The sequence below is a fragment of the Anopheles ziemanni genome, chromosome 2, assembly GCF_943734765.1.
Source record: "Anopheles ziemanni chromosome 2, idAnoZiCoDA_A2_x.2, whole genome shotgun sequence".
Taxonomy (NCBI): Eukaryota; Metazoa; Arthropoda; class Insecta; order Diptera; family Culicidae; genus Anopheles; species Anopheles ziemanni.
Window position 1 is genome coordinate 56,664,835 of NC_080705.1, and position 21,542 is coordinate 56,686,376.

A 21,542-nucleotide genomic window follows, 5' to 3' on the forward strand; every position below is an offset into this window, starting at 1 on the left:
ACAATAGGTTCTTCTACATCTCCCAAATGATTTGGAAATCGCAAACCACTAACCAGGACGCCATGTTATAGAGGGAAGGGCATCGGTAGGGCTGTTTCTGTACCGTTACTAATTTGATGTACGAGAAGGAACGGGAAGGCGAGCTTTGCAAAAGCATGTAGGAGAAAAGTGATGTCACTGAGCAACACCAGAGGAACACTTTGCGCAACTTATCCCCACTCAGAACTCGCATACATAGCGATGGATCGTCTATTGTTAAGGCTCAATTTTCTCGTACGCATACAGTATGCACGTGAGGTTGGTGTACCATACGATTCCACGTGTGCACATAGGCATAACGCACCTTACCACCACCATGTGCAAGTGCGCAAAGAGTTGATGTGAATGGTTTCTCTTCCAAGGGGAGCCCGTAGTGTCCGGCCTGGTGAAGGTGTACTTTCCAAGCCGCTGGTCAGAGAGTTCGTTGGCCGTCTGTAATTTTTTTTCCTTTTTCTTCGTACGATAGGGGGTAAGTGGACAATGGTAGACATCTCTGTCTTTCGTCTTCGACCGTTTCGATGATAGGGCAGGCGAGGAGGAGAGCAAGGAGAAGGCACTGGGCTCGTCTTCTTCCGGTGCGCTACGGTGCGAGACTTCCGTTTCATTCCAGTTGCTCGCCTGAAGTGTCGTGCGCAATACGATCGCCACAATCTTCCCCCACGTCACGGAGTCCAAATCCTCCGCACGTGTCGTTAATTTACCCGCACAGCTCCTTCTTTCGAAGTGTTCGATGGAAGGAACCTCCCGAAAACAGAGAATCTTCCACCAATGGCACCATAAACGGAAGCAGCACTTCTACCGATTCACCGGAGCGTGCCTTCCGTTTCACCTCCAGAAAAGGGTCACGACGAATAATCATTCCGGCGACGACAACAACGACGAAGACATCTTCATGTTCCACCAGTGTGGAGCTCCAGATTGATTAATATTCCATACATCACCAGGATGTTGGACACAGACACACACCAACAAGAGCTCGTTTTTGTTTGTAGTTGCATAAATGTTTTACCTGGATAAATACTGCCCACTTATGCCTTGCCTTTTTCAATACTGTTTGCGTTGTTTACAGTGCTTTTCGATTCGCGTACATGATACACACACAGTATCGGGTTATTTTGGAAGGTTGTATGTTTATTCTTTTAAATCTTCTCTCATGCGAAACCCTTTTGAACACAACGCTCCTAGCTCCCATTGTTTTTAATTGCCCACATACACATCGGACCATCGGCGTACGTCGCCCCACGGCTTGGTAGTAAACATTCGATGTCGCATACTAACCTTCGGCTACTAAACATAGCTTGTGTGTTGGTGTGTGCGATCGAGACATGCACCACAGAGCACACGAAACGGGGAAAACCAACATGAGAGTGGGCAAAGGAAACCCCCACCGGCAGCATGGCTCGAGGGGAAACAATTTTGCGCCATACGAACGCGATCGTGCAATACGCAGAGAGAAAGAAACGTTAGGAGGGAAAGAGAGAGAAAAAAAAAACGCCGTAAAAAAGTACAGGTGGGATAGAAAAATCAATGCTTCACCGTACCCCTGCCGGGAAAGTGCGGTCCATCTCTGGAGCGAGCCCTTGAGGGACGAGAGACCCGGCTGTCCAGCTGAGTTGCGTGAAGATGGTCGTCGGCTGATGAGTGAAGTGATAGTCATTTGCTAATTTAATATTGCCCGGGTGACATCATTAGGGATCGTGTCGTGGATGTACAAATTCGGCGAGCGTAATCGTCGCGAGATCGTATCGAAGAAAAATCTCTGCTGTTCCGGAAGTGGATAAAATGAGCAGGTTAAAATATTTATTATTTCAATTAAATAGTGAAAAACATGAGATGGTGTATTTTTGTTTCGATTGAAGACATTAACAAGCCTGCATGGGCTTATTAATTTCATTAGAATGGATGTGATTTAGAGTGGGCATTTCCCAGTTAAGATTTGCTCCAGGTGCGTATTTCCCAGCGCTAAGTTAACGGTTGCAAACCAAGGTGGAAATTACTCCCAGATGGATGGTATGAGTTTCGATAGAAAGAAATTGGATTAATTAGTGGTTTGCGCTCGGTACGGCAAGTGTTTGGCGTGGCGTTTAAAGTGCGTAGATGAAAAGCCACCCTTCAGTACGCCAGCGAAATTGATGCCGTGAAAGTTTTGCGCGCCAAGCAGTGACTTTGTGTCGATTTTTTATTTTGCTTGACTACTATGCTGCATCGTCGTGAAAATGAGTGCGTGACCGGTTTATGCTGCAGCTGAAGCTTCCTTCCTCTTCATCACTACGCCAGCTGCATGCCGATGCGATAGAAGTGGTACGGGAGAAAGAAATTCCTCTCGAGCCGGGCGACGTACGGCGCGCAGGGCTTGTACTGGGCTCCTGTTTAACACTGCACAACGTAATAGATGTAGGCTAATCATCGGCAGAGTTGCATCGCAAAGCAATGGTTTCAGTTAACTGACGTCGAGTGAGAGCAGAGTAAGGTGGCGCACGGTGAAAGGTGGTAGGAGAAAGTGTGCGACGCATGAGTAGTGCTAGAATACTTTCCTCGTGTATAACGTGAACAGAAAACACCGCGGTGCTAAATATGTTTTCGAGGCTGTGCAAAAACACGATCTTCCCTACGGGTCTCAACCAATCGTCCACAACCTCAGCCACTGGAAACAACGCGGAAAGAAGTGGTAAGTTATTATTAGTTTGACAATGATTACATTTTCAAACATCTTCTTGACTATGCTAGTACAACTATGACGTTGAAGGGTCGCAAAGCAACACTTACAAATAGAGCAATGAATATTCCAATCCAGGCAACTTTGGCTTGTTTTGGGTTGAAAATATTTGGTTTGTAAATGAATCATAGTCGAGATCGAAGCACAAGTGATCAAAAAACAACATTTTCATTTGGAACACAACATATACAATTTTCACCCCTGGATTAATAATCTTAAAAAAGTAAGTGAGTAAATGGCTGTGTAAATTCATAGCATCAAAAGACAGGAACTTTTGAATCATTAAAATCGATACAAACAAACTATAAAAATCGATGAAACTCATATTTATGCCATATATGACTAGAAGAGAATTAAAACAACCTATGATTTAAAGATGATGATTAGCCCCACAGTGGGGCTCCCACTACTTACTCCTACATTGGTTTGACAAGGACGAAGGTATTTTAAGATGTTGTAAATCATCAAATGATAGAGGGTATTGGGGCATCAATAGCACAAAGAGGTACTAAAGCATGACCATAACTAAATTGAACCAAGGAAAGCGCGCTACTGTGGCTCTAGTAGCGTCAGCCAGAAACTAATATTTTTAGTAGTATTAGTAAATAGTAACAATGAAGTTGTGAAAGTTTCAGACCTGTACTATTGTTTTTCGCGAAATGCCGTATAATGGAAATTGAACGATCAAAAATGAAGCCGCACTTCTCCAGACGCCCGAAGTCTTGACAGGAAGAACAGCGACTTGTTAAAATTCTTCTCGCTGGTTTTCAGCTACGATAAGGTGTTCTATGGGAGTTAGGGGCCCTAACAGATTTAAAATATACTGTAAGCTTCAAAAGCAACATTAAGTACCAGGTTTTTTTTTACCTCTTGTCGCCGTCTAGCTTTAAATAATCTTTGGTCACGTGGATGTTTTAACACACAATCAAACGAAGACGGTTTAATGTTTTGGCCACGGTGGATTCAATTTAAATGATACTGTTGGAAACGGTTCCAACGTAGTGCAAAAGCAAATAAAGAAAAGAATTCCTTAGGGACCGCTGTGGTGCGGAACCAAAAAATTAGTCTTTTTATTAAACGCTTATGTTTGCACAATCCGCTCATTGCGCCCAAACGTGCCCTATTTATAGCCTCCTGCCGGCGAAGCCGACGCCAAGGGTCATCGCTCCTCTCGATCAGCCGATCCGTCAGCTGATCGATGAAGTTCCCTTTTGGCTTATCTCTATCATCAGGCTGTCTGTTCTAAGCCGAATTGACAGCTGGCGTTAGAAGCAAAGTGTTTCTAACAGATACAGTTGCCCAAACGTTACTGTACAGTTTGAACCCAAATACTTTTAAGAAGTACTAGCACTGTGAGGGAAAGTGAAAGAAAAATATTGAAATAAAGATCGGGTGCAAGATACAGTTTTGTGGTCGGCCATAAGATAGACAAGGCAATAACATCAAATTCAAATTGAAAGAAGGAAAAAGTTCTATTGAAGGATTGAAATTTACTATATACGTGTAGTAGCTCACAAAATAAATCGTATCTCCTATCTGGATGAGAATTTTGACTTGAAACTTGCCAAAGAAGTCAAAAACATAATTATCGACGATCAAACAAAACAATCCGTTAATTCAGTTGAATTTTTTATGAATACTAGTATTCGTGTTTTTGAAGATCACTAACTTTAAATTTGAGTATGTAAAAAAATCTTCTTTTTGATTGCTATTATCTTTTCTGCGTTTAAAAATTCTCCTATCAAACCAATACCTTAATTCCAAACTATTGGATCATCTAGGCATGAAAAGAAACACTCCAGTAATCACTTCGTGTATGTGTGATTGTAAAATTTTACGATAAATTCCACAGTTTTCGCCCGAGGATCGCTAGGCGGGTATGATTTAAGCAAACTGCCACGCGTTAAATTCGTAAAATGCTCCGTTGTTGCTGTCAGTGCACATTTCTATGCAAGCTAAAAGCTTTTCCTAAAACACTATAATGATCGTAATAGTAGTGATCGGTACTCCCTTTAAAGGTTGCCTTTCGTGCCTCCTTAACTTTGGCGTCCCCTCAAGCGATCTCTTTAGGAGGCATACATAGTTAGCAGGAGGCGCGCAGCGGTTGTTGACGTCATTCTTGTGCGGCTGGCTCGGACCCCGATTATCTTCCCGGTCTCGGCCACGGCCATGGCCATTTATCAGCGGCAAACGTAGACGGCGCAAGTAGAATCTAGCCTTTCCGCGGAACAACAGCCGGTCTTCGGGAGGGAGCGATCATCAAAGTTTTGGAGAGACCTATCATAACATCAGTCATCTGGTGCTCGTGGCCGGGCGGTGGTGCAGTCGTTCACCCGCAACCGGTCCGGGGCCGTTGTTCTTGGCTGCATGTCTCGACCGTAGACGAGCGCGCCCAGAAGAAAGGCCAGGGTGCACGCGCGTCCGCGCTTAACGATGAAATCGTGATTGATTTTCGTCGGAATGAAGTTAAAGAAGCTGCTGATGCGACCTCATCTTTCTGCACCTTCCTCGGCATGCTGGCTGTTTCCGCGGTGACTGCTTCACGCGTCTCATACCCCCTTGAGGCCCCCAGGGTGAGGCTTAACCAGGATCAACAAGTTGCTGCCGGGGAGTCCTGGGAGCCGCTCGGTGAAGGAAATGGCTATGCTCCGGAATGAGACCAGTCCCAATGGGAACGGAAAGGTACTGTTGCGAGCATAAATCTCGTTGCCTACGTTCGAAAGCTGCGTGTATGTGCGAGGGAGAGTGAGATAGAGAGAGACGGATCGGGAGAGTGAGAACATAATGACGATGACGATGTTGTAGCCCTTTTACCCTTCTGGTTTGATGACGACGTTCATGATCAGTCGTGAGCTAGAGGATTCGCAGTGATTGGGTCCGGGAAATGGATGGAAAATGGTGAACCACAGAAAAGTGCACCACCGTATGGGGACTCTTTTGCTCTCTATTAAATTACGTTCATCGGCTTCCCATAAAACGTTTGCCAAGCACCGGACGAGAACGGGCGGAAACGTTTGGTCCGAAAGGAAAGAACGAAACGCTGCAGAACGTTTCGTCCAGGTTTGAAGTGCAGTTTGATGCGGATGGGAATCAAACCGGAGCGGACTCGGTTTACTTGAAATTATAACATAATCGCACACTCGCGATCATAACGCGAACGCAAACGCGCCGGCGCGGAATTTCGTCTCGATCGCCGGGGGAAGCATAAATTTTTATGCGAATGTGCATTCCATGCCGCCTTCCGGTCCTTCGTTGGTTTATGGCGTTAGCGTCGGGATGCATAGTGCGGGATATGTTCGGATGGGATTTACGAGTCTGTGCTTAGGACCCCTTGAACGGAGCCGCCGGAGGATTAAGTTGCTGAGTAAAACAAAAAAAATCATACAGACACATGAACGTGCAATTCGGGATGGGAAATAGGGTATGGAATGGGCAACTAATGCTGGAATGAGTAATATCTCTACACTTGTTGATAGCATTTTGAAGAAGATCATGGTGGAAGCATACAAACGCCCAAATATTTTACATTAAAATAGTTTCACATGAAAAAAAACACCACCGTGGAACAGGTTGTAGAACATCGGTAATGATCGTCATCGTCGGTTGCAGCGTGCCTCTACTAAAATGGAATCTTGTAGATTCCCGTTTTCGACATGCATCCGCACCAGCTCGTTGTGGACGAAAAATTGCTGCTACTGATGGCGACGACCAAAGCCATTTACAGTGCAGCATTTTTTTCCAAACCATGCGCTAACTACCAGGGCAACTAGAGCAAGATTAATTGTACACTGTACCTTCACTCTTCCAAACGAGCATCTAGCATCACCGTCCCTCCGTGGCCCTTTGGAGAAGCTAAATTGAGGGCCAAGGTGGACAAATTTATCTTCCACCCGCCAACCGTACCAGCCGGCCGTTGTATTTGTAGGCGCGTTTATCAAACCGCTGGTTGACCCAGATTTTTACAAACCATACAAAGTAAAGGCGGCAGTGTAGCATATTTCATTACAGGATTTGAAATAATAGTTTCACAAAATCTCGTAGTAAATGTTAAGAAATTAATTTTTCAACAATAATTTTCTAAAGAAACCATTCATTTTTATTTGAATGCGTTATTCTTCTCTGAGATAATCTACCAACAAGAAAATTAACTCCTTCCAACTTCGATGTTCGCCGATGATAGATCCCTCGAAACTATCGCCATTATGAAAACGTTGAGTGAAATATTTTCATTAACGAAACCCTTCTTCTCCCTGCCTCCGTGTACGCCAAAGTTGAAAATTTGACATTCAACTAACAACATCATCATAATCTTGTAATTGCTACTGCAATTATCCGCCACGTTCTTGCTTCTCCTTCTGCTCCACGTCAAGAAGAAAATTGTGCCGTTCCATAATTGCATTCAGCAGGTGAACGGAAAATGTAAGGGGAAAAATGAAATTAAACTACCCAGATCAATCTATTGCGTGTGTGCCGTACCACTACCGATCTCCGCGGGTTTCCTCGGGTAGATCAAGAAAACACGGGTTCGTTTGCGTGCTCAAGTGTTTAGCTCTTACTCTTTACCATCGTAACTCGAGTCCTTAAGTCTTACCGTTCCGCAAATCGTTCTGGTAGATCGAAGATGCGGCGCCGGGAGTCTCAACAGGTTGAGAAGTCAATTCTAGCCCGACTTTAAACCAACCAAGTCCAGGAAGAAATGGACTCCGGGTTAGTTGGTTGAGCAAAGTGAAGATTATTGGCACCTGATAAAGCTTTAAATTAAATGCTCCGTTCGTCTATCTTTGTAATTCGCTGTGGTTGTTTTTTTTCGATGGAAATTGAAAACATAACCATATTTGCCAATAAAACATAAGCATATTCCAATATAGCGGATCAAAGCAAAACGTAGCGGAACGAAAATAACATATTAAATTTATGTTCTAATCTAACATTCAATTTCATCTGCAAAGAAACGATCTTCTCATGTTTCTTTACTATAAAATTTGGTTTCTCCGCTTCTTAAATATGTTTTATGAAAGAAAAACAAAGGGTTTGCATAAAAAATTAAATGAATACACTTTCAACTTAAAATAAAAATCATTTGACTACATATGAAATTGTTCTAAATTTGTTTTATATTTATTCAAACCGTCTCTCTACAAACACAAAAATTCGAAGCTTAGTATAAAAAAGTTGAAAGACTTTCAAATTAACCGAGTATCAACCCATTCCAGAAAGGTTAAATAAATTAACCAAAAATGTGAAAAAAAAACAAAAAGACGAAACACCGTGGGTTACGCCTCAACCATGTGCAGTATGGTATTTTGGCGCAATCACAACGCAGTAGGATTGTGTGTAGCGATTTGCTGCATTCACCCTTTGGCCGACAGTTGCCGAATGGCCAACCATATAATCATAATTCACCACATTCGCTCATCAACGGCGGTTGGGCATATCGGTGCTTGCCGAAAGCTGGATACGAGTGGGTTCCGCTGCCGGGGGAAGGTAGAGCGAGCGAGTAGAGCCAAACCTCCCCGGGAAACACACTCGACGGCGATCGGCGGGCCACGGATGGGCTGCACTTTTTAATTTTCGCAATGCATCATCGGAATTGGCGGCTGGTGGCTAGAATGTAGCCCCGTCGGTCATGGTCAGGGGTTGTGCTTTATCTTTCCGGTCACTTTTCGGCGCGAAGGGTTTGCCAGAACCAATAAAGTAAAGTCAAATGGCTCAACGCTGTAGTCCGCACACAGCGGACACAGGAACGCCGACGCTGGAAAAGTTCGACAATCCGAAGGGGTAATAATAATTACATGATGTTCGAAATGGTAAAGACATGGATCATAAGAGCGGAAGGTGGCATGGTTTGGCGAGTTCTGGAGTATGTGCAGCGTGTATCGTTTTGTTTTTTTTTTTGCCGAAACTTGCATCCGTCTTTCCATATCGTACAAGGCTGTGGCTCGAAAAACTGATGGCTCGCCAGCCAAATCGGTCAAAACCTGCTGGAAGGGAGTAAAAATAAAACTAGAACAAAAATGAACCCAGATGCTGCGGGTGTTTAAGACGGTCGAGTCTTCGGGAAGGGCAGTTTCTTCAGATTTTTTCGGGCTTTTTTTTCCTTTTGCGCGGCGTTTCTTCGGATCGCGCCAATTTCGCGGCAGACGGTGGACAGTTGGTCAAAAACTGCAACGCGAAAACCGATTCGTTTCGTTTCGCTTCAGTGTTTTTTTTTTCATCATAGTGGAAAGTATTAGCGTTGCTAAGGGACGATCCTGGCGCATTACCCGTTCAATATGGAACAGGAGAAAAAGGATAAACACCATGGGGTTTGTTTTTGTATTCTTTACTTCTTTGTTTCTCCGATCCGCACGGAAGAAGGGGGGGTTTCTACTGACCTGTACGAAGCGAAAGCCATAAATAATCTCTTTTCGGGATGTTTTGGTTTTTGGGATACTGCTCGAGGATGTTGTCGAGGCAAGGGTGGGTGCCTGCGTTGGGGTAATTGCAAGTATGGTCGTTTAATTTTATTTCGCTTCATTTTAATTTTCACCTTTACCCCGTCCGCGAAGCGTTCTGGGTTGCTTGAAGATGGATGAGAAAGAAAAATAAAAAAAAAGTACTGTGCTGTAGAACGCGCCATCGGGGGAGGAAAGTCAAATGGATCAGCTCAAGCGGTGATCACCTCACGATCATCGATCAGATTGTCCAACAATTTCGTTGGATCAATCGAGGGCTGCGATGCGAAAAGGTTGCGCAGTTTTTTTGTAGTTTGGCCCCGTTCTTATCTTTTCCCCACCCCCGCAACGGCCTATCTTAACCATTCACGGCGGTGACGAAAGGTCCAAAATGGGTCGAAGTGGAGGGGATCCAATCGGCACAAACTGTTCGACGGCGAGCGGCAGGAGGTTATTAAAGGATCGATCGTTTCGTCGCCCCGTTCGAACGCCGGTTTTTGCCCCAATCCGGACGCCAGCTCGCGGCCAGTTCGAAGGTCAGCCCGTTTTAAATTCCAAACTAATACGTATGCCGATCGCAAATCGGTCTTCGTTGCGGTCGTGAGTGGAAAAAGGGGAAGAACTTTTCTCTTCCGCCATTCCGTTCTGGAGCGCCAAACGAAGGGAGGGGGGTGGTAATGATCCGGTAATTTACGTACCAACCATCCCCGCGCCAGCGTGTCCAACGTTGACAAGCCGGGCCCGGGAATGTGAAGGAGAAGCCAAAAATGTAACCCATTCCTTATCGTCCTTCTCAGATGCTTCAGCCGGGTGACGGGTGTGCGTTTCCGTGACGTGATGTGATACGATGTCGGTTGAACCGAACGCATCGTAAAATGGCTCGTGACGGAACGCGCACCGAACTTTTATGGCACTTTCCATCGCGAAAGAAAAATAATTTTAAAAAATAACCAGCCAAGGAGCGGGATCTGGGTGGGAAATAAAAAGGAAATAAAATGCCCGGATGCCGGTCGGGGAAACGGTGATGGGAACGGGGTGGTCAGTGATTAACAGAGGGAGCTAACTACCACATGCCACCCCCGACTCGATTCGTCCCAAAAGGGATAGCTTTTTTTATTCTTCTGTTTGTTGCGCGGGTAATGAGATTAAAATAAAACCATAATCGCGATTTCGTGGCTGCAGTTTGCCGATCGGCCTTTCTCCGCAGCGAAAGGCGTTGGACGGGAAAACAATGGCCCCATCGTAAAGGTGGGATCGGTAGAACCGATCGGGGTACAGTTGGCGGTAACTTCTGAATTTAATTTAAATTTACTTTTATTATTCATTTACCACTTTATCGCTTCCCGCGCGCTGGCTCGACGGTCCCAAGCTGTACGAGGGTGGCGTGTCCTGCGACCAGATAAGGCATCGGTGCGACGGTAGGCACGTGAAGGATATTAATACATTCGTGCGAAACTGTCCCCGCCATCTTAGCAGGAATGGGTGTGATGGTGGAGCGGGCCGTTAAAAACCCGCGCAACAACAGGAAAGCAAGATCTTTTGGGCGGCATTTACATTTCTCCCTCGTCACACAAACGCTCGTGTGCGATCGCGGTGCTATTTTGAAGCGTAACTCATCGTTTTAGTGGGTGATCAACTGGGCGATATCTGGTTTTCCAATGGCCCGTCTTTATGTCCGTCTTGATGGTCGCGTCTTCGAGTGCTTTTATGTGACACTTAAAATTTGATTCGAAAACCGCCCGGCGAGATTGATACTTGATTTTGGCGAATGGGATAATTTTCTCGTATAAAAGAGGAAAATTCACAATCAGCTTCATGGGTGTGAGATATGTTGTAGTTTTTTTTTGCAATTCATACTGGAATGTTAGGTGGATAGTTATGAGTTTTATTGAAATTTCGTTGTCTGGATGTAATTTTTAAAGGTTTTAAATTTTAGTAAATTTTTGTATCGAAAATCGAGAATTACAATCCTTTCAAATTACTTATTCATAATCGTTACTCGTGAGTTCGAAACCCTTCCCTGAACGAGAGGACTGAGTTTGGATCAATATATTGGTTGGTTTATTTGATTGTTGATTATTGTTTTAAACTGTACTTGAAATTAATGCTGTACACAAATTGTTTTAAAATATGTTATATTATAGTTTTAAAGGCGTTGTCTCTGAGTAGCTAGCTTCGATAAGCTTTCTATATTGGGAGCCTTATTTTATGGTATGGTCGTTATGAAAAAGGTATTCCTTGAATGTAGCTATTTTGGATGCAAAGTAAACCAGTTATTGTCGTCGCTTTTTGGCGACACTCACGACGACAGGAAATGTTATAACGATCAATAATGCAAATACGATAGAAAAAGTCTAACAAAAAGTGTACGAGAAAGTCACTTGGTATTGAACAACTCGTTCAACAATTTTATTCTTCATTTTGGGGAAAAACCCTGACATCGTGAACAAATCCGATAAGAATCGAGATGTACTTTTTTGTATGAAGCACTACAATTTTATAACAGGCCGGATAAAATCAGTTGGCGGACCGGACTTTGCGGACCCCCTACCCTTGGGAGTAGGCATGATCGAACACGATCGTTACGCAAAAAAAAAAAGAGAAGAACAACATCTAAATTATTGGCTTGGTTTTCTATATTCTACGGACCTTTTGTTGATACTGGTAACGTTGATTTCAATTGTTAAATTTGGTAATAATTAGCTTACAACTATGCAAGTATCATTCCGTTCATCGTTGCATAGAAGTGCACATGGTTAAATAACAAGAGTAGTAAATTAAAATTGAAAAAATAGTTATAATGAGACTATTGTTTTAAGAACTGATTGTGGTTTTATATTTTCCTTCACAATTGCTGTTGCAAATGCAGCAATTTGCAATGACTTCTGTGAAGGGATCGTTTTAAACCCGTTGCTGTTTTATTCGGATTTAATACGGTATGAAGAAACGATGCTATTTCAGCCGGTGGATTTTTTGAACTGATACGGGACGGTGCGTTACAAATGTTGCTAGAATGATATTCAAATTTATGTTCTTAAGAAATCAGGACCTCAAAAATCAGTAAAAAGCATTATATGAAATAATCTCGGAGTAATGTCAAGTAGGCGCATTTTAAGATTTATTATGCTTGAGCTATTAGCACTTTAAAAAACCATCAATCAGTCTTCTTATCTCAATTTTTTGTTTTATCAACGTTTGCGATCCGATGTAGAATCTGGTTTTCTTCAAATTGATTTCATTGCGGTGGTCGTGCTCCAGAACACTTTCTACCCGAAAATGGGTGATGTCTTTCACCTCCGGCCGACGCCGGAATGGAGATTCCGTGCGATCAACCCTGCACAACAGCGCATTATAATGTCGGTTGATAATATGTTGCGCTCCTTCGGATGCTACCAGTATTACTGCCTCCAAATCCTGACGATCTAGCGAACCAGGTGATTATATATGTGTCTGTGTGTCGGAAATCGGTGTCGTTTTTTCTCGTTTGTTTTGTTGTTGTTGGTCGATTCGAGCCATTGAAAGGGGTTTGTTGTCTCACCGGCGTCCAAATCCATTGCCACCGTTGGCGCGTATCAGCCGGTCGGGAATCATTATCATCCCCGGGATGCCTCGTCCGCCTCCTCTTCAGCCCGCCGTGTATCACCTCCCGTTGGAAGGTTCTTTTTCGACATTTCCTCCGCCGGAATTCCATTTTTGGCGTCTTGGAAATTATGCAAAGTGAAGCTACCGACGTTGTGTTGCTTTTCTTGTGCTCGGATTCGAGCTCGGGTTCGTCTTCGGACGGGATGCAATGTCTGTCACGAATCGCCACGCCGGAATAAGGCAGCACCGTCGCCGACTGACGCGTTACGACGTTCGGCCGCGACTAGGCCGTCTCTGCCTGGTGGGAGATACATTGTCGGTGGCGGATTTCCTCCATTTGTGTTGCGGTTTCCGCGTCGGGCAGGGGTTGCGGAGCGTCCGGTGCACGACGCTATGCGGGTGAACCTGGGACGTTGAACGGTTCCGCCGTGGGAGGAAGGGAGAGCCCAGGGATCGGGAGGCGTAAGTAATGCAAGAAAGGGCCTGTGGCCTTTCTCGGCCGCGACTTGGGTATCATTGCGCGGCCATTCGTAAAGTGCCACTCGGGATATGTGATGCGGATTCAGATCATCATTACCACCGCGGACCAAGGAAGGGTGGAATAAAAAAAAAGGCCACTAGAAGGTCGTGCGGTCAATTCGTGTTATCTTCCGGGCGGCGGGAATTGCTTGTCTCGGTTGAGTCTAATTTCCCTCCTTTCCCGTGCAGCTTCCGACCTTCTTTCTCGCCTGACTCCATGGGAAGCAAGCGAGGGTTCTTTTTTCATCCGCTGCCGTTGTCTTGGTTTGCAGTTGCAGAAATTGTTGCTGGCGTCTCACCGCTGGTGCAGGTCGGGCTAGTTTGGTTGTTGTTTTGCGGCACCACCATTGTGGCAGATCGTTGACGTTCGTCCGGGTTGATCGGCCTGGTCGGGAACAGGGAAAGGCCGCAACTGTCGGCCGGGGTCCTGCCCGCACAAGAATGGACCGATCGCTGCCGTCGCTTCTTCGGTGTTGCTTTTTTGTGTGTGTGTGTTATGTATTCTGCCGCCTTTGCTGCCGGTCGTGGCCGCTACTTCTGACCGATGATGATGATGATGACCGGCTGCCACAGCCAAAGTCACGCATATCACGATCGAGCTATTAAATTCGATAGAGTGTATAATATTTTCCCGTTTTCGCCGGGGATGTTCCGTTTCGCGCTGACGATGGGCCGGCCAGCCCCAGTCTCGCATGGAGAGGGCCGCGACCAGCGCCTGTCAGCTGTGCCTGTGTGCGCGATGCTCTCCGACCTCCTGGGCAACCCAGGTCTCTAGGCAACGCGCGGAATTCGTGTGCAGTTTGCATGCAGATGCATCGCCGAAGCGATGGGATCTCGCGCCCATTTCGCGTCCTCGTTGGCTTTCTGCACGAATGGATAGATGGATGGATGGATGGGAGATGATCACAGTTGGCAAACATGCATCGAAATCATAAAGATCGCCGGCAAACACTGGAAGGAGGGGGGCATCGAACGGGCAGAGGTTGCAGGGTGTTTTCTCGGTAAGGAATCGTGGAAGAAGAACGGAACAGAAAAACGTGAATACACACATTTGGAGGCTGTACGTGAACACACGCAAAAGGTGGGAAAGGGCTGTTTTACATTCTACTGCTGGAATGCATGATGTTTTTTTGTTCAACAGAACACATCCCAGTCCCTTAAATTGAGCTTCTTGTTGGGTTGGAGATAACAAATGTTTAAGATAACAACACGAATGGTTTGTAAAATGCATTTAATGGCTCTATTTTAAGAAATAAACATTCTTTCAAACAGCTCCCTTTCATAGGGTATTTGATAAATTCGTCAAACGTCTCTGATTATTCACGAACACCGGAATGTCTTAGTTATTAACGACCATCCTGTGAGGTTCCCACACTCTGTTTATTTCCAGTGGTTCCCGAGGGAAAATCGTATCTTACCTGAAGCGTTTTATAGCCTCGAGGTCCTTAAAATGGAAGCGACTGGGAAAAAATCTCCACGCACATATTGGCAATCATCTTTGCGGTGCTTTATTGTTTCAACTTCTGTTTCAATGGCGATATAAACGGTGCACTCCGGCCTGCCTCCAATTCGGGAATCATTAGCACGAGATTCGGGAGTCCTTTTACTCCCAGGGTTTGCCCGAGTAATTTTAATGTCATGTTTGGTCTTTTTATAACATCCATCAATTATGTTTGCTCGTGAGAAAAAAAGAGATTGATAGGTACACAACGCACGAAAAAGATAATAAATAGGATTGGAGAAAAATTCTCGCTCTAATAAAAGTATCCACGCATGAAGCTTGGCAAATGAACTCGTCGAGAACGAGGTGAATGTACGTAAAAGAGGAAACAATTATCGCGTTGAATCGTTATCTACAGTTGTAAAGCGCGGTTGAAAAAAACCCGAAAAGGATCTAAACTTGCTAGATGGCAGTTTTTGGTGGAAAAGTTGTCTTGCCCGTTGCCAAATGATGACGATACCATTATGTAAAAAAAATTATTGAACGGGTTATTTGGTCATAAATTAATAAAGACAGTCGCTACCGAACGCACGGTGGAATCGCACGGTAGCAGAACAAAAGTTGAAAACATGTTACTGGAACAGGGAAAAAATAAATAAAATGCTTTTAGAATCGACAAGTCATCGTACCGGATATCATAATCGTGGAATTTAGACTCTGTTCTTTCTAGTCTTACGGGAGTGACTTGAAATGGATGTGATTTTTTGTTGTTGTCTAGATGCAGCCCGTAGTATCGATAGCATGGTCCTAATGGCTGATTAAATCATAATGATTATTGTGATAATCCGTTTTCTACGCCGATTCTGGAAGCGTTTAACGAAAGCATTAGCCCTTGGCACGAGCTCGAGAGGCTTCCGTTTCTAGCGTTGCTACTAAAAATAAACCCTTCTAACACATCCCGACAAACTGAAGCTGGTTTTACTTTCATGTGCCTAGAATTCGTCCAGCAGGGAACGCGAAACGAATGTAGCAAAACGAAACAAAATCAAATCTCATCAAAGATAAAACCGAAACTTGCCCTGTCATTGCGTTTTCGATTCGATAGAATCAAATACAAGGAACATTGGCAACGGGTTAAAGCTAAAATCGAAAATCAAGAAACGATCGAAGCAAAGGGTCACCGGTCACTTGAGAGCCACCCAAAGTGGACAAGCTGAGTAGATTAGTTGATCGCCGATGGGGTTTACACCAAAGTCTACAAACCCCTAGGTTGAGCGAGAAAGGGAGGCACAAATAATGGCGCGAAATGAAACGCTTCTTTTTCTTTGCCATAGCTGTATGATGCAATCAACAAACGCAATCTTCTGCTCGGTAGGGTTTCTGGCTTTCAAGTATCGCTGAAGGAATTGAAGCATAAAATCGAATGCCCGGTTTGGTTGAGGGATGAAAGTTAAAGTCACACGCATGTTGGTGTCAAAAGCATTCCGACATTCCGTTGCCAGCATGAAAGTGACAGTGGAAATGCTGAAATGCTTTGATTGAGTTAGAGGAGAAAATAAAGGCAACCGGTGAGCGCGAGTAGTGAACTGTAAATTCAACCTTCCGAAGATGTTTGTTTTCATTATATTCGATCGAGGAAGGAAAACTCAGATTGTCATGAAATACCCTCAACATCCAAACATAACGACACGGCGGCTATTTCCCAGATAAGATCGTAAAATTTCTTCAATGGATTCCCTTTTTGAGGGCTGTGAGATTTTCGCTTGCACCAACCTTGGCATGCGCAAACGTACAGTGATGTAACGCGTCGCACGTGACTCTTCTCCTGTTCATTTTCTTTCGGCAACGATTGCCGTGTGCGAGCTAATACCACGATTTTCTCGATCGAGCACGGCCAAACAGGCATCGCCGAGATCTCCTCGAGCCTAACTCCGAAACGGGGAATGCCTGGTGGCATCGATGCTCCGGTAGCCGACGTCTCACGCTACAATTAATTACGTTTAAATTAAGCAACGAATAAATTAATTGACCGCTCACTCCGGCTGACACGGGGCACACGCGCGGTAGGAAGCGAACGGAATGGAAAAGAAAGCGGCCACAGCAGTATTGGGGCGCGTTATGGTAACGGCAGGCGTGATGAAATCCAACCAACAAGGCCCACAAATGGAGCGGCCCCGGGCCGGTATCCCGTTTTCACTACCTTCGCGCCGTTTGCCGGGTGCTCCGGGATGAACCATCGCGATGAAAGGCGGAAAACATGTGTCAAACGACAATGGTCAACGTACCGGTAGCAGCGTAGGCCGAGGCAAAAGCAAAAAGTGCGAGAATGGCAGGCAAGAAAAACACCCTCTCCCTCCCCCGCGCGTCCCGCGGCTGGCTAACATGATTTAGTTTATCGTCACAGGAATCTCGACACTTGCAGCTCACCTGCGGTGCGACGCTTCCACTACGACGGTCCGTTTTATTTCCGTGGTGCATCCAACCGCCATGTGGACGATTTTATGTCCCAGCCGCCTCCTCCTCCAGGAGTGAACGATTTTCTTGACTGAGATTTGTATCGTGCTTGGTGTGTTTCACATTCTCCACTACCATTTTACTGAAAACATCTTGCCGGCCCTAGCGGAACGTACGCCGCAGCGCCGATGTGATTGATATTATATATGGAGTTTATTTGAACACGGCAGAGAAATGTCAGAAATGTTGTTGATCTGCTGCCATTTGCGGCAACCGGGCGATCGATCAAACGATCGCTGCACCGCGACGTTTATCCGAACACCCGTACGCATACATTCGCACCAAACACCATCGCGGCTGCATCTCCACCTTCGGGTGTAACAAGTGTGTCCGAAACAAACGAAAAGAAAAAAAAACCTGGAACACTTTTCTACATCAAAACCAGCGTAAATCGTTCGAAATATTATTCGAAAGACTTGCGCGCCCACCGAAGCGACGAACCTGATCGATGGCGTGGAATTAGAAGCGTTCGGTTGACCAGCGTTCGTGCACGTTCCTCTACTGTCCGCGTAGCGTGTTAGCGAAGAAGATATTGCTCCCCATTTACCGGAGTAGCCCGAGCTGCTCGGGACCCGTAACGGGTTGAAACGGGTGGACAGTGGTTCCCTGATGGCTACGCAAGGGGATTGTTGTTGTTGTTCTCGCCGTTAGTGGGAAGAAGTGGAAGGCACAAGAGTGTGGTAACAATAAATCAACACTCGTCACTTGAAAACGAGATGCCCATTTCATTGGCAATCGGTGGCCCGGGCCATCGGGTTCTGATTTCATCTTGAAATTGTGAAGAAATTAAGACCCACTTCAGGCAACAATGGACACGTGTTATCGGTGCCCCGCATCCTCCTGCAGCCAAACGGTTTGTACTTGGGCACCGATACGTGCTTGCTTTTTCCTTCATTTTTTTTTTCTACCGTTCCGCATCGTTCTTGGCGATTATGGGTTTGTTTCTTTGCTTTTTTTCCCCCTCTGTATGGAAATGGAAGCTAATCTAAATAAATTTACCCCCATCAGCAGCGTGTAATTTTGCGACCCTTCGGTGAACAGGTTAGAAGGACACAGGATTGTTGTTCGTACGCCAGTGGAAAACAGAAATTACTTTGCCGCCATCCATCGTGACGGAGAAAGAGGGGAAGAGCGGGGAGCGTACTTGAGATTTCTCTGCGTTTTTTTTTTGTCAAAAGGAAGGGGTGCGCAAGTTTGTTGTGGTGGCGAGATTATTTTCGTTTGGTAAGCCGTTTTCATTTTCCTTCCTTCATCCGCTGATCGGCGAGGCTGCAGCTGGTGAAGTGGTGAAAACGAAACCTTCCACAAGCGACCCTCGACGAGGACGGAATCTTCGATCGGGCGAACAGGGCCGGGAAGCAAATCCCGGCGAAACGACGAAGACGAAGCCAAACATAAAAAAAAAATTAAAGAAAATCTAATCTCATCAGAATTGGATGAGCAAGCATAAAACGAAGCGAACCTCGCTCCAGCAAGACCGCGGAACGGGTCAAACGGGTGTCCGGAGCCCGGAGTTCGATGGAAGGGTAGAAGAACCTTCCTTTTTTTCCAGTCAGTCATTGTCTCGCCAAGGAGTGGGGCGGTTGGGTGGCTTTTGTTTTACCTCAGTTCCTCTAACCGAACAGACGGTTGATCGTGCGGGTCGAGTGCCGCTGCTTTTCTTCCTCTGCCGTATTATGGTTGGAATTTCTTCCGTCGCGAGTTCCGTACGGCGATGACATGAACTGCGACAGATCATCTGACGAAGATTTGATTTCCAGCACGAGATGAGTGGTTTTGTACGTGCCATTGAGCTATTGTTGTTGGGGGTTTTTACACAACTACAAATGCTTTTTTTGTTTTATTTTTTGTTTGTTTGTACATGATACTCAAGATACCGTTACGGTTTTCCGTTGCTTAAACGAGTAAACAATCGGGTATACTATGTTTATCTTTATCATATTAATTTACTAGATGCGCTCGAAAGTATTACGGTAAGTAATTACCAAAACATTAAATAATGCCAATAAAATGTTGTCAAACATTCAAACACGCATACATTGTAGAGCATAAAACAGTAGAGAACCGTTTGATGCCAGCGTCCTCGTCGACGTTCGGTACGTGCTTTTCCCAAACAGATTGAGCCAGCAGGTCCTTCGTCCGCATACCTGCTAATGCCTGCTGTTATGTTGACAACATTACTCTATGTTCGGAGATTTCGTAGCCTTTCTCTCGTTCTCTTCTCTCGGTGGTCGATTATGGCACTATTTTCTCTTCGTCTTAATCGTGCGAGAAAATAAGAGAACGAAACCGACCGCTCTCGGCTGCTCGGCAACATCTGCAGCATCTTTTCGGCGCGTGAGATAGTACGAAGCGTCATTCGCGAGATGCGAGCACGAGTCCATAAGTTGATGCCGAGCCGAAGGAGCCGATGGTTGATGAAATGGAGTGAAACAACGCGCGGCAGAGAGGCAGGAGCGGGAATAAAAACTCATGTAATCGGATACATCCAAAGGCACCGGTCGAGACCCGCGGTGCCCGGGTGACGGGCAGATCAGTGAAAAGCAGTTCGACGCGAAGTCAGTTCATATCAAAGCGCTGTAGCGGGTGGATTGGCGTGCGAACGACCAGCTGCTGGTGCTGTCCCGGTCGCTGCTACTCGACATAATCTTCGCATTCGGTTGTCGGTGTTCGATCGCGAGTAATAACAGTGAACTGATAAGCCGATGATAATCCTATAGTGTCACCGCGGAAAGACGGTATCGACACAGAGATTCGTATTTAAATCGGGTTCGTCGCCTCGTGGTTGAAGTTTTTCGTTTTCAAACAAATTTTAGTTGATGGGTAAAAAAAAAGTATCGAGAGGAGAAATAAATCGAACCACCCAAAACAGTGCTACTACAAACTACTACATTTTGTTCGTGAAAGCAAGCAACAATCTGAGAATTCCCTCGCGCTTGTAAACTCTATGCCCATGTGCAAACTCGCGTGCTGCTGGACCCGCTTCCTGTGCAAAACAAGCACCGTCCAAACGACGGTTTTCTTAGAAGACCTTGGACGAGCCAAAAAGGCTCGAGGCTAGGAAGCCTTACGTCGCCGGACCAGAGCCTGTGTGTTAGACACGGCGGTTTAGGAAGGAATTTCCGTGCTGCCAAAGGGGGTTCTGCGTCGTCGTCGTCGTCGTCGTCGCCATCGTTTTCGTTCGGGAAGGCAATGATTTTCGGGTGCTAGTCTTCACCGTTGTCGTCGTCGTCGTCATCATCATCATCATCGTCGTCGCCGTCGAGTTTGCCATAGAATATCTGGCTAGTCTGTCGATCTTTCAAGACGTCCGAGCACCGTCGACCCTAGCCAGCATTAACAGGAATAGAACGACCGATCCCGGAACGATTTTACCCTAGGAAAAGGTGGCCCCAACGGAGCATGATGATGGATCTGCGTACTACCAACGGACGACTAGCGTTCGGCGAGCAGCACATTCTTCCAGTTTAAGGGTTCTGTGTTGTTGATTGGAAACCGCTTGGACGAGACAATCGGTTTTACGGGTCCCGCGGAGGGAGAATTTTTTCGGGCTTATCCGGGCACACCTTCACCCCCTGCGAACCCAACCGAATCAATCGGATTGATTCGAAGACTTTTGAAGCGGGAGAGTGAAAGACACACCAACAAAACAAGGAAAAAGCAACAAAAAAACAGTGAAAAGTAAAAGTCTGAGCCGGCATTTACCAAAACATGAGGTAAAACAAAACGTTCGCTCCACGCAGCGAAAATGAAAATGATGAAACGCTGCGAAAAGAAGCGTAAAATCCGTGAAATTGAAAATTAAACCCAAACGCGATCGCACGATAGTTCCGACGAGACGGCGCGAACGGCTGAGCAAACAAGGATGTGGAATTGAAAATGCGCCAGCAAAAAGGTTAAAACAAAATACAATTCTGAAGACTAGCGGTGGCAACGAGGAACAAAAAAAAAAACATAAGAGAATTCTCCCAACGGAACTTCCTTGCCATCGGAATGCATCGAATGCATGTGGAACGTCGATTGGGACGAAAATGATAAAGTGTCGCCACGATAATACGGGGTGATAAGAACACGTTTCGAGGCCGGGCCTTTGGCCGGGGATGAATGAAGTAGGTGAAAAGTGAATCCTGTCTGTCCTGGCGGCAGCAGCCGCGTCTGAGGTTCAGAATGGAATGGAATGTTTTTTGGGTGACCGGACCGAACGGAATGCAGACGTGCTGCGAGCGTTTAGGTTAATTGTTTCGGACAGTTGAGGAAGATATTTCGATGTGTCGCGTTGACGGGTTGTCAGTTTGGA

At 45.6% G+C, this 21,542-nt stretch overlaps 1 protein-coding gene across 1 annotated transcript in view; it reads left to right on the forward strand.

Annotated features, from left to right (window-relative positions):
* The first annotated feature begins 2,613 nt into the window (after positions 1-2,613).
* LOC131281653 (uncharacterized) overlaps positions 2,614-21,542 on the forward strand; it is a 32,977-nt gene continuing 14,048 nt past the window's right edge. Inside the window, exon 1 of the mRNA XM_058310999.1 lies at positions 2,614-2,707. Within this exon, the coding sequence (XP_058166982.1) occupies positions 2,614-2,707 (94 nt within the window). The remainder of the gene's footprint in view (positions 2,708-21,542) is intronic.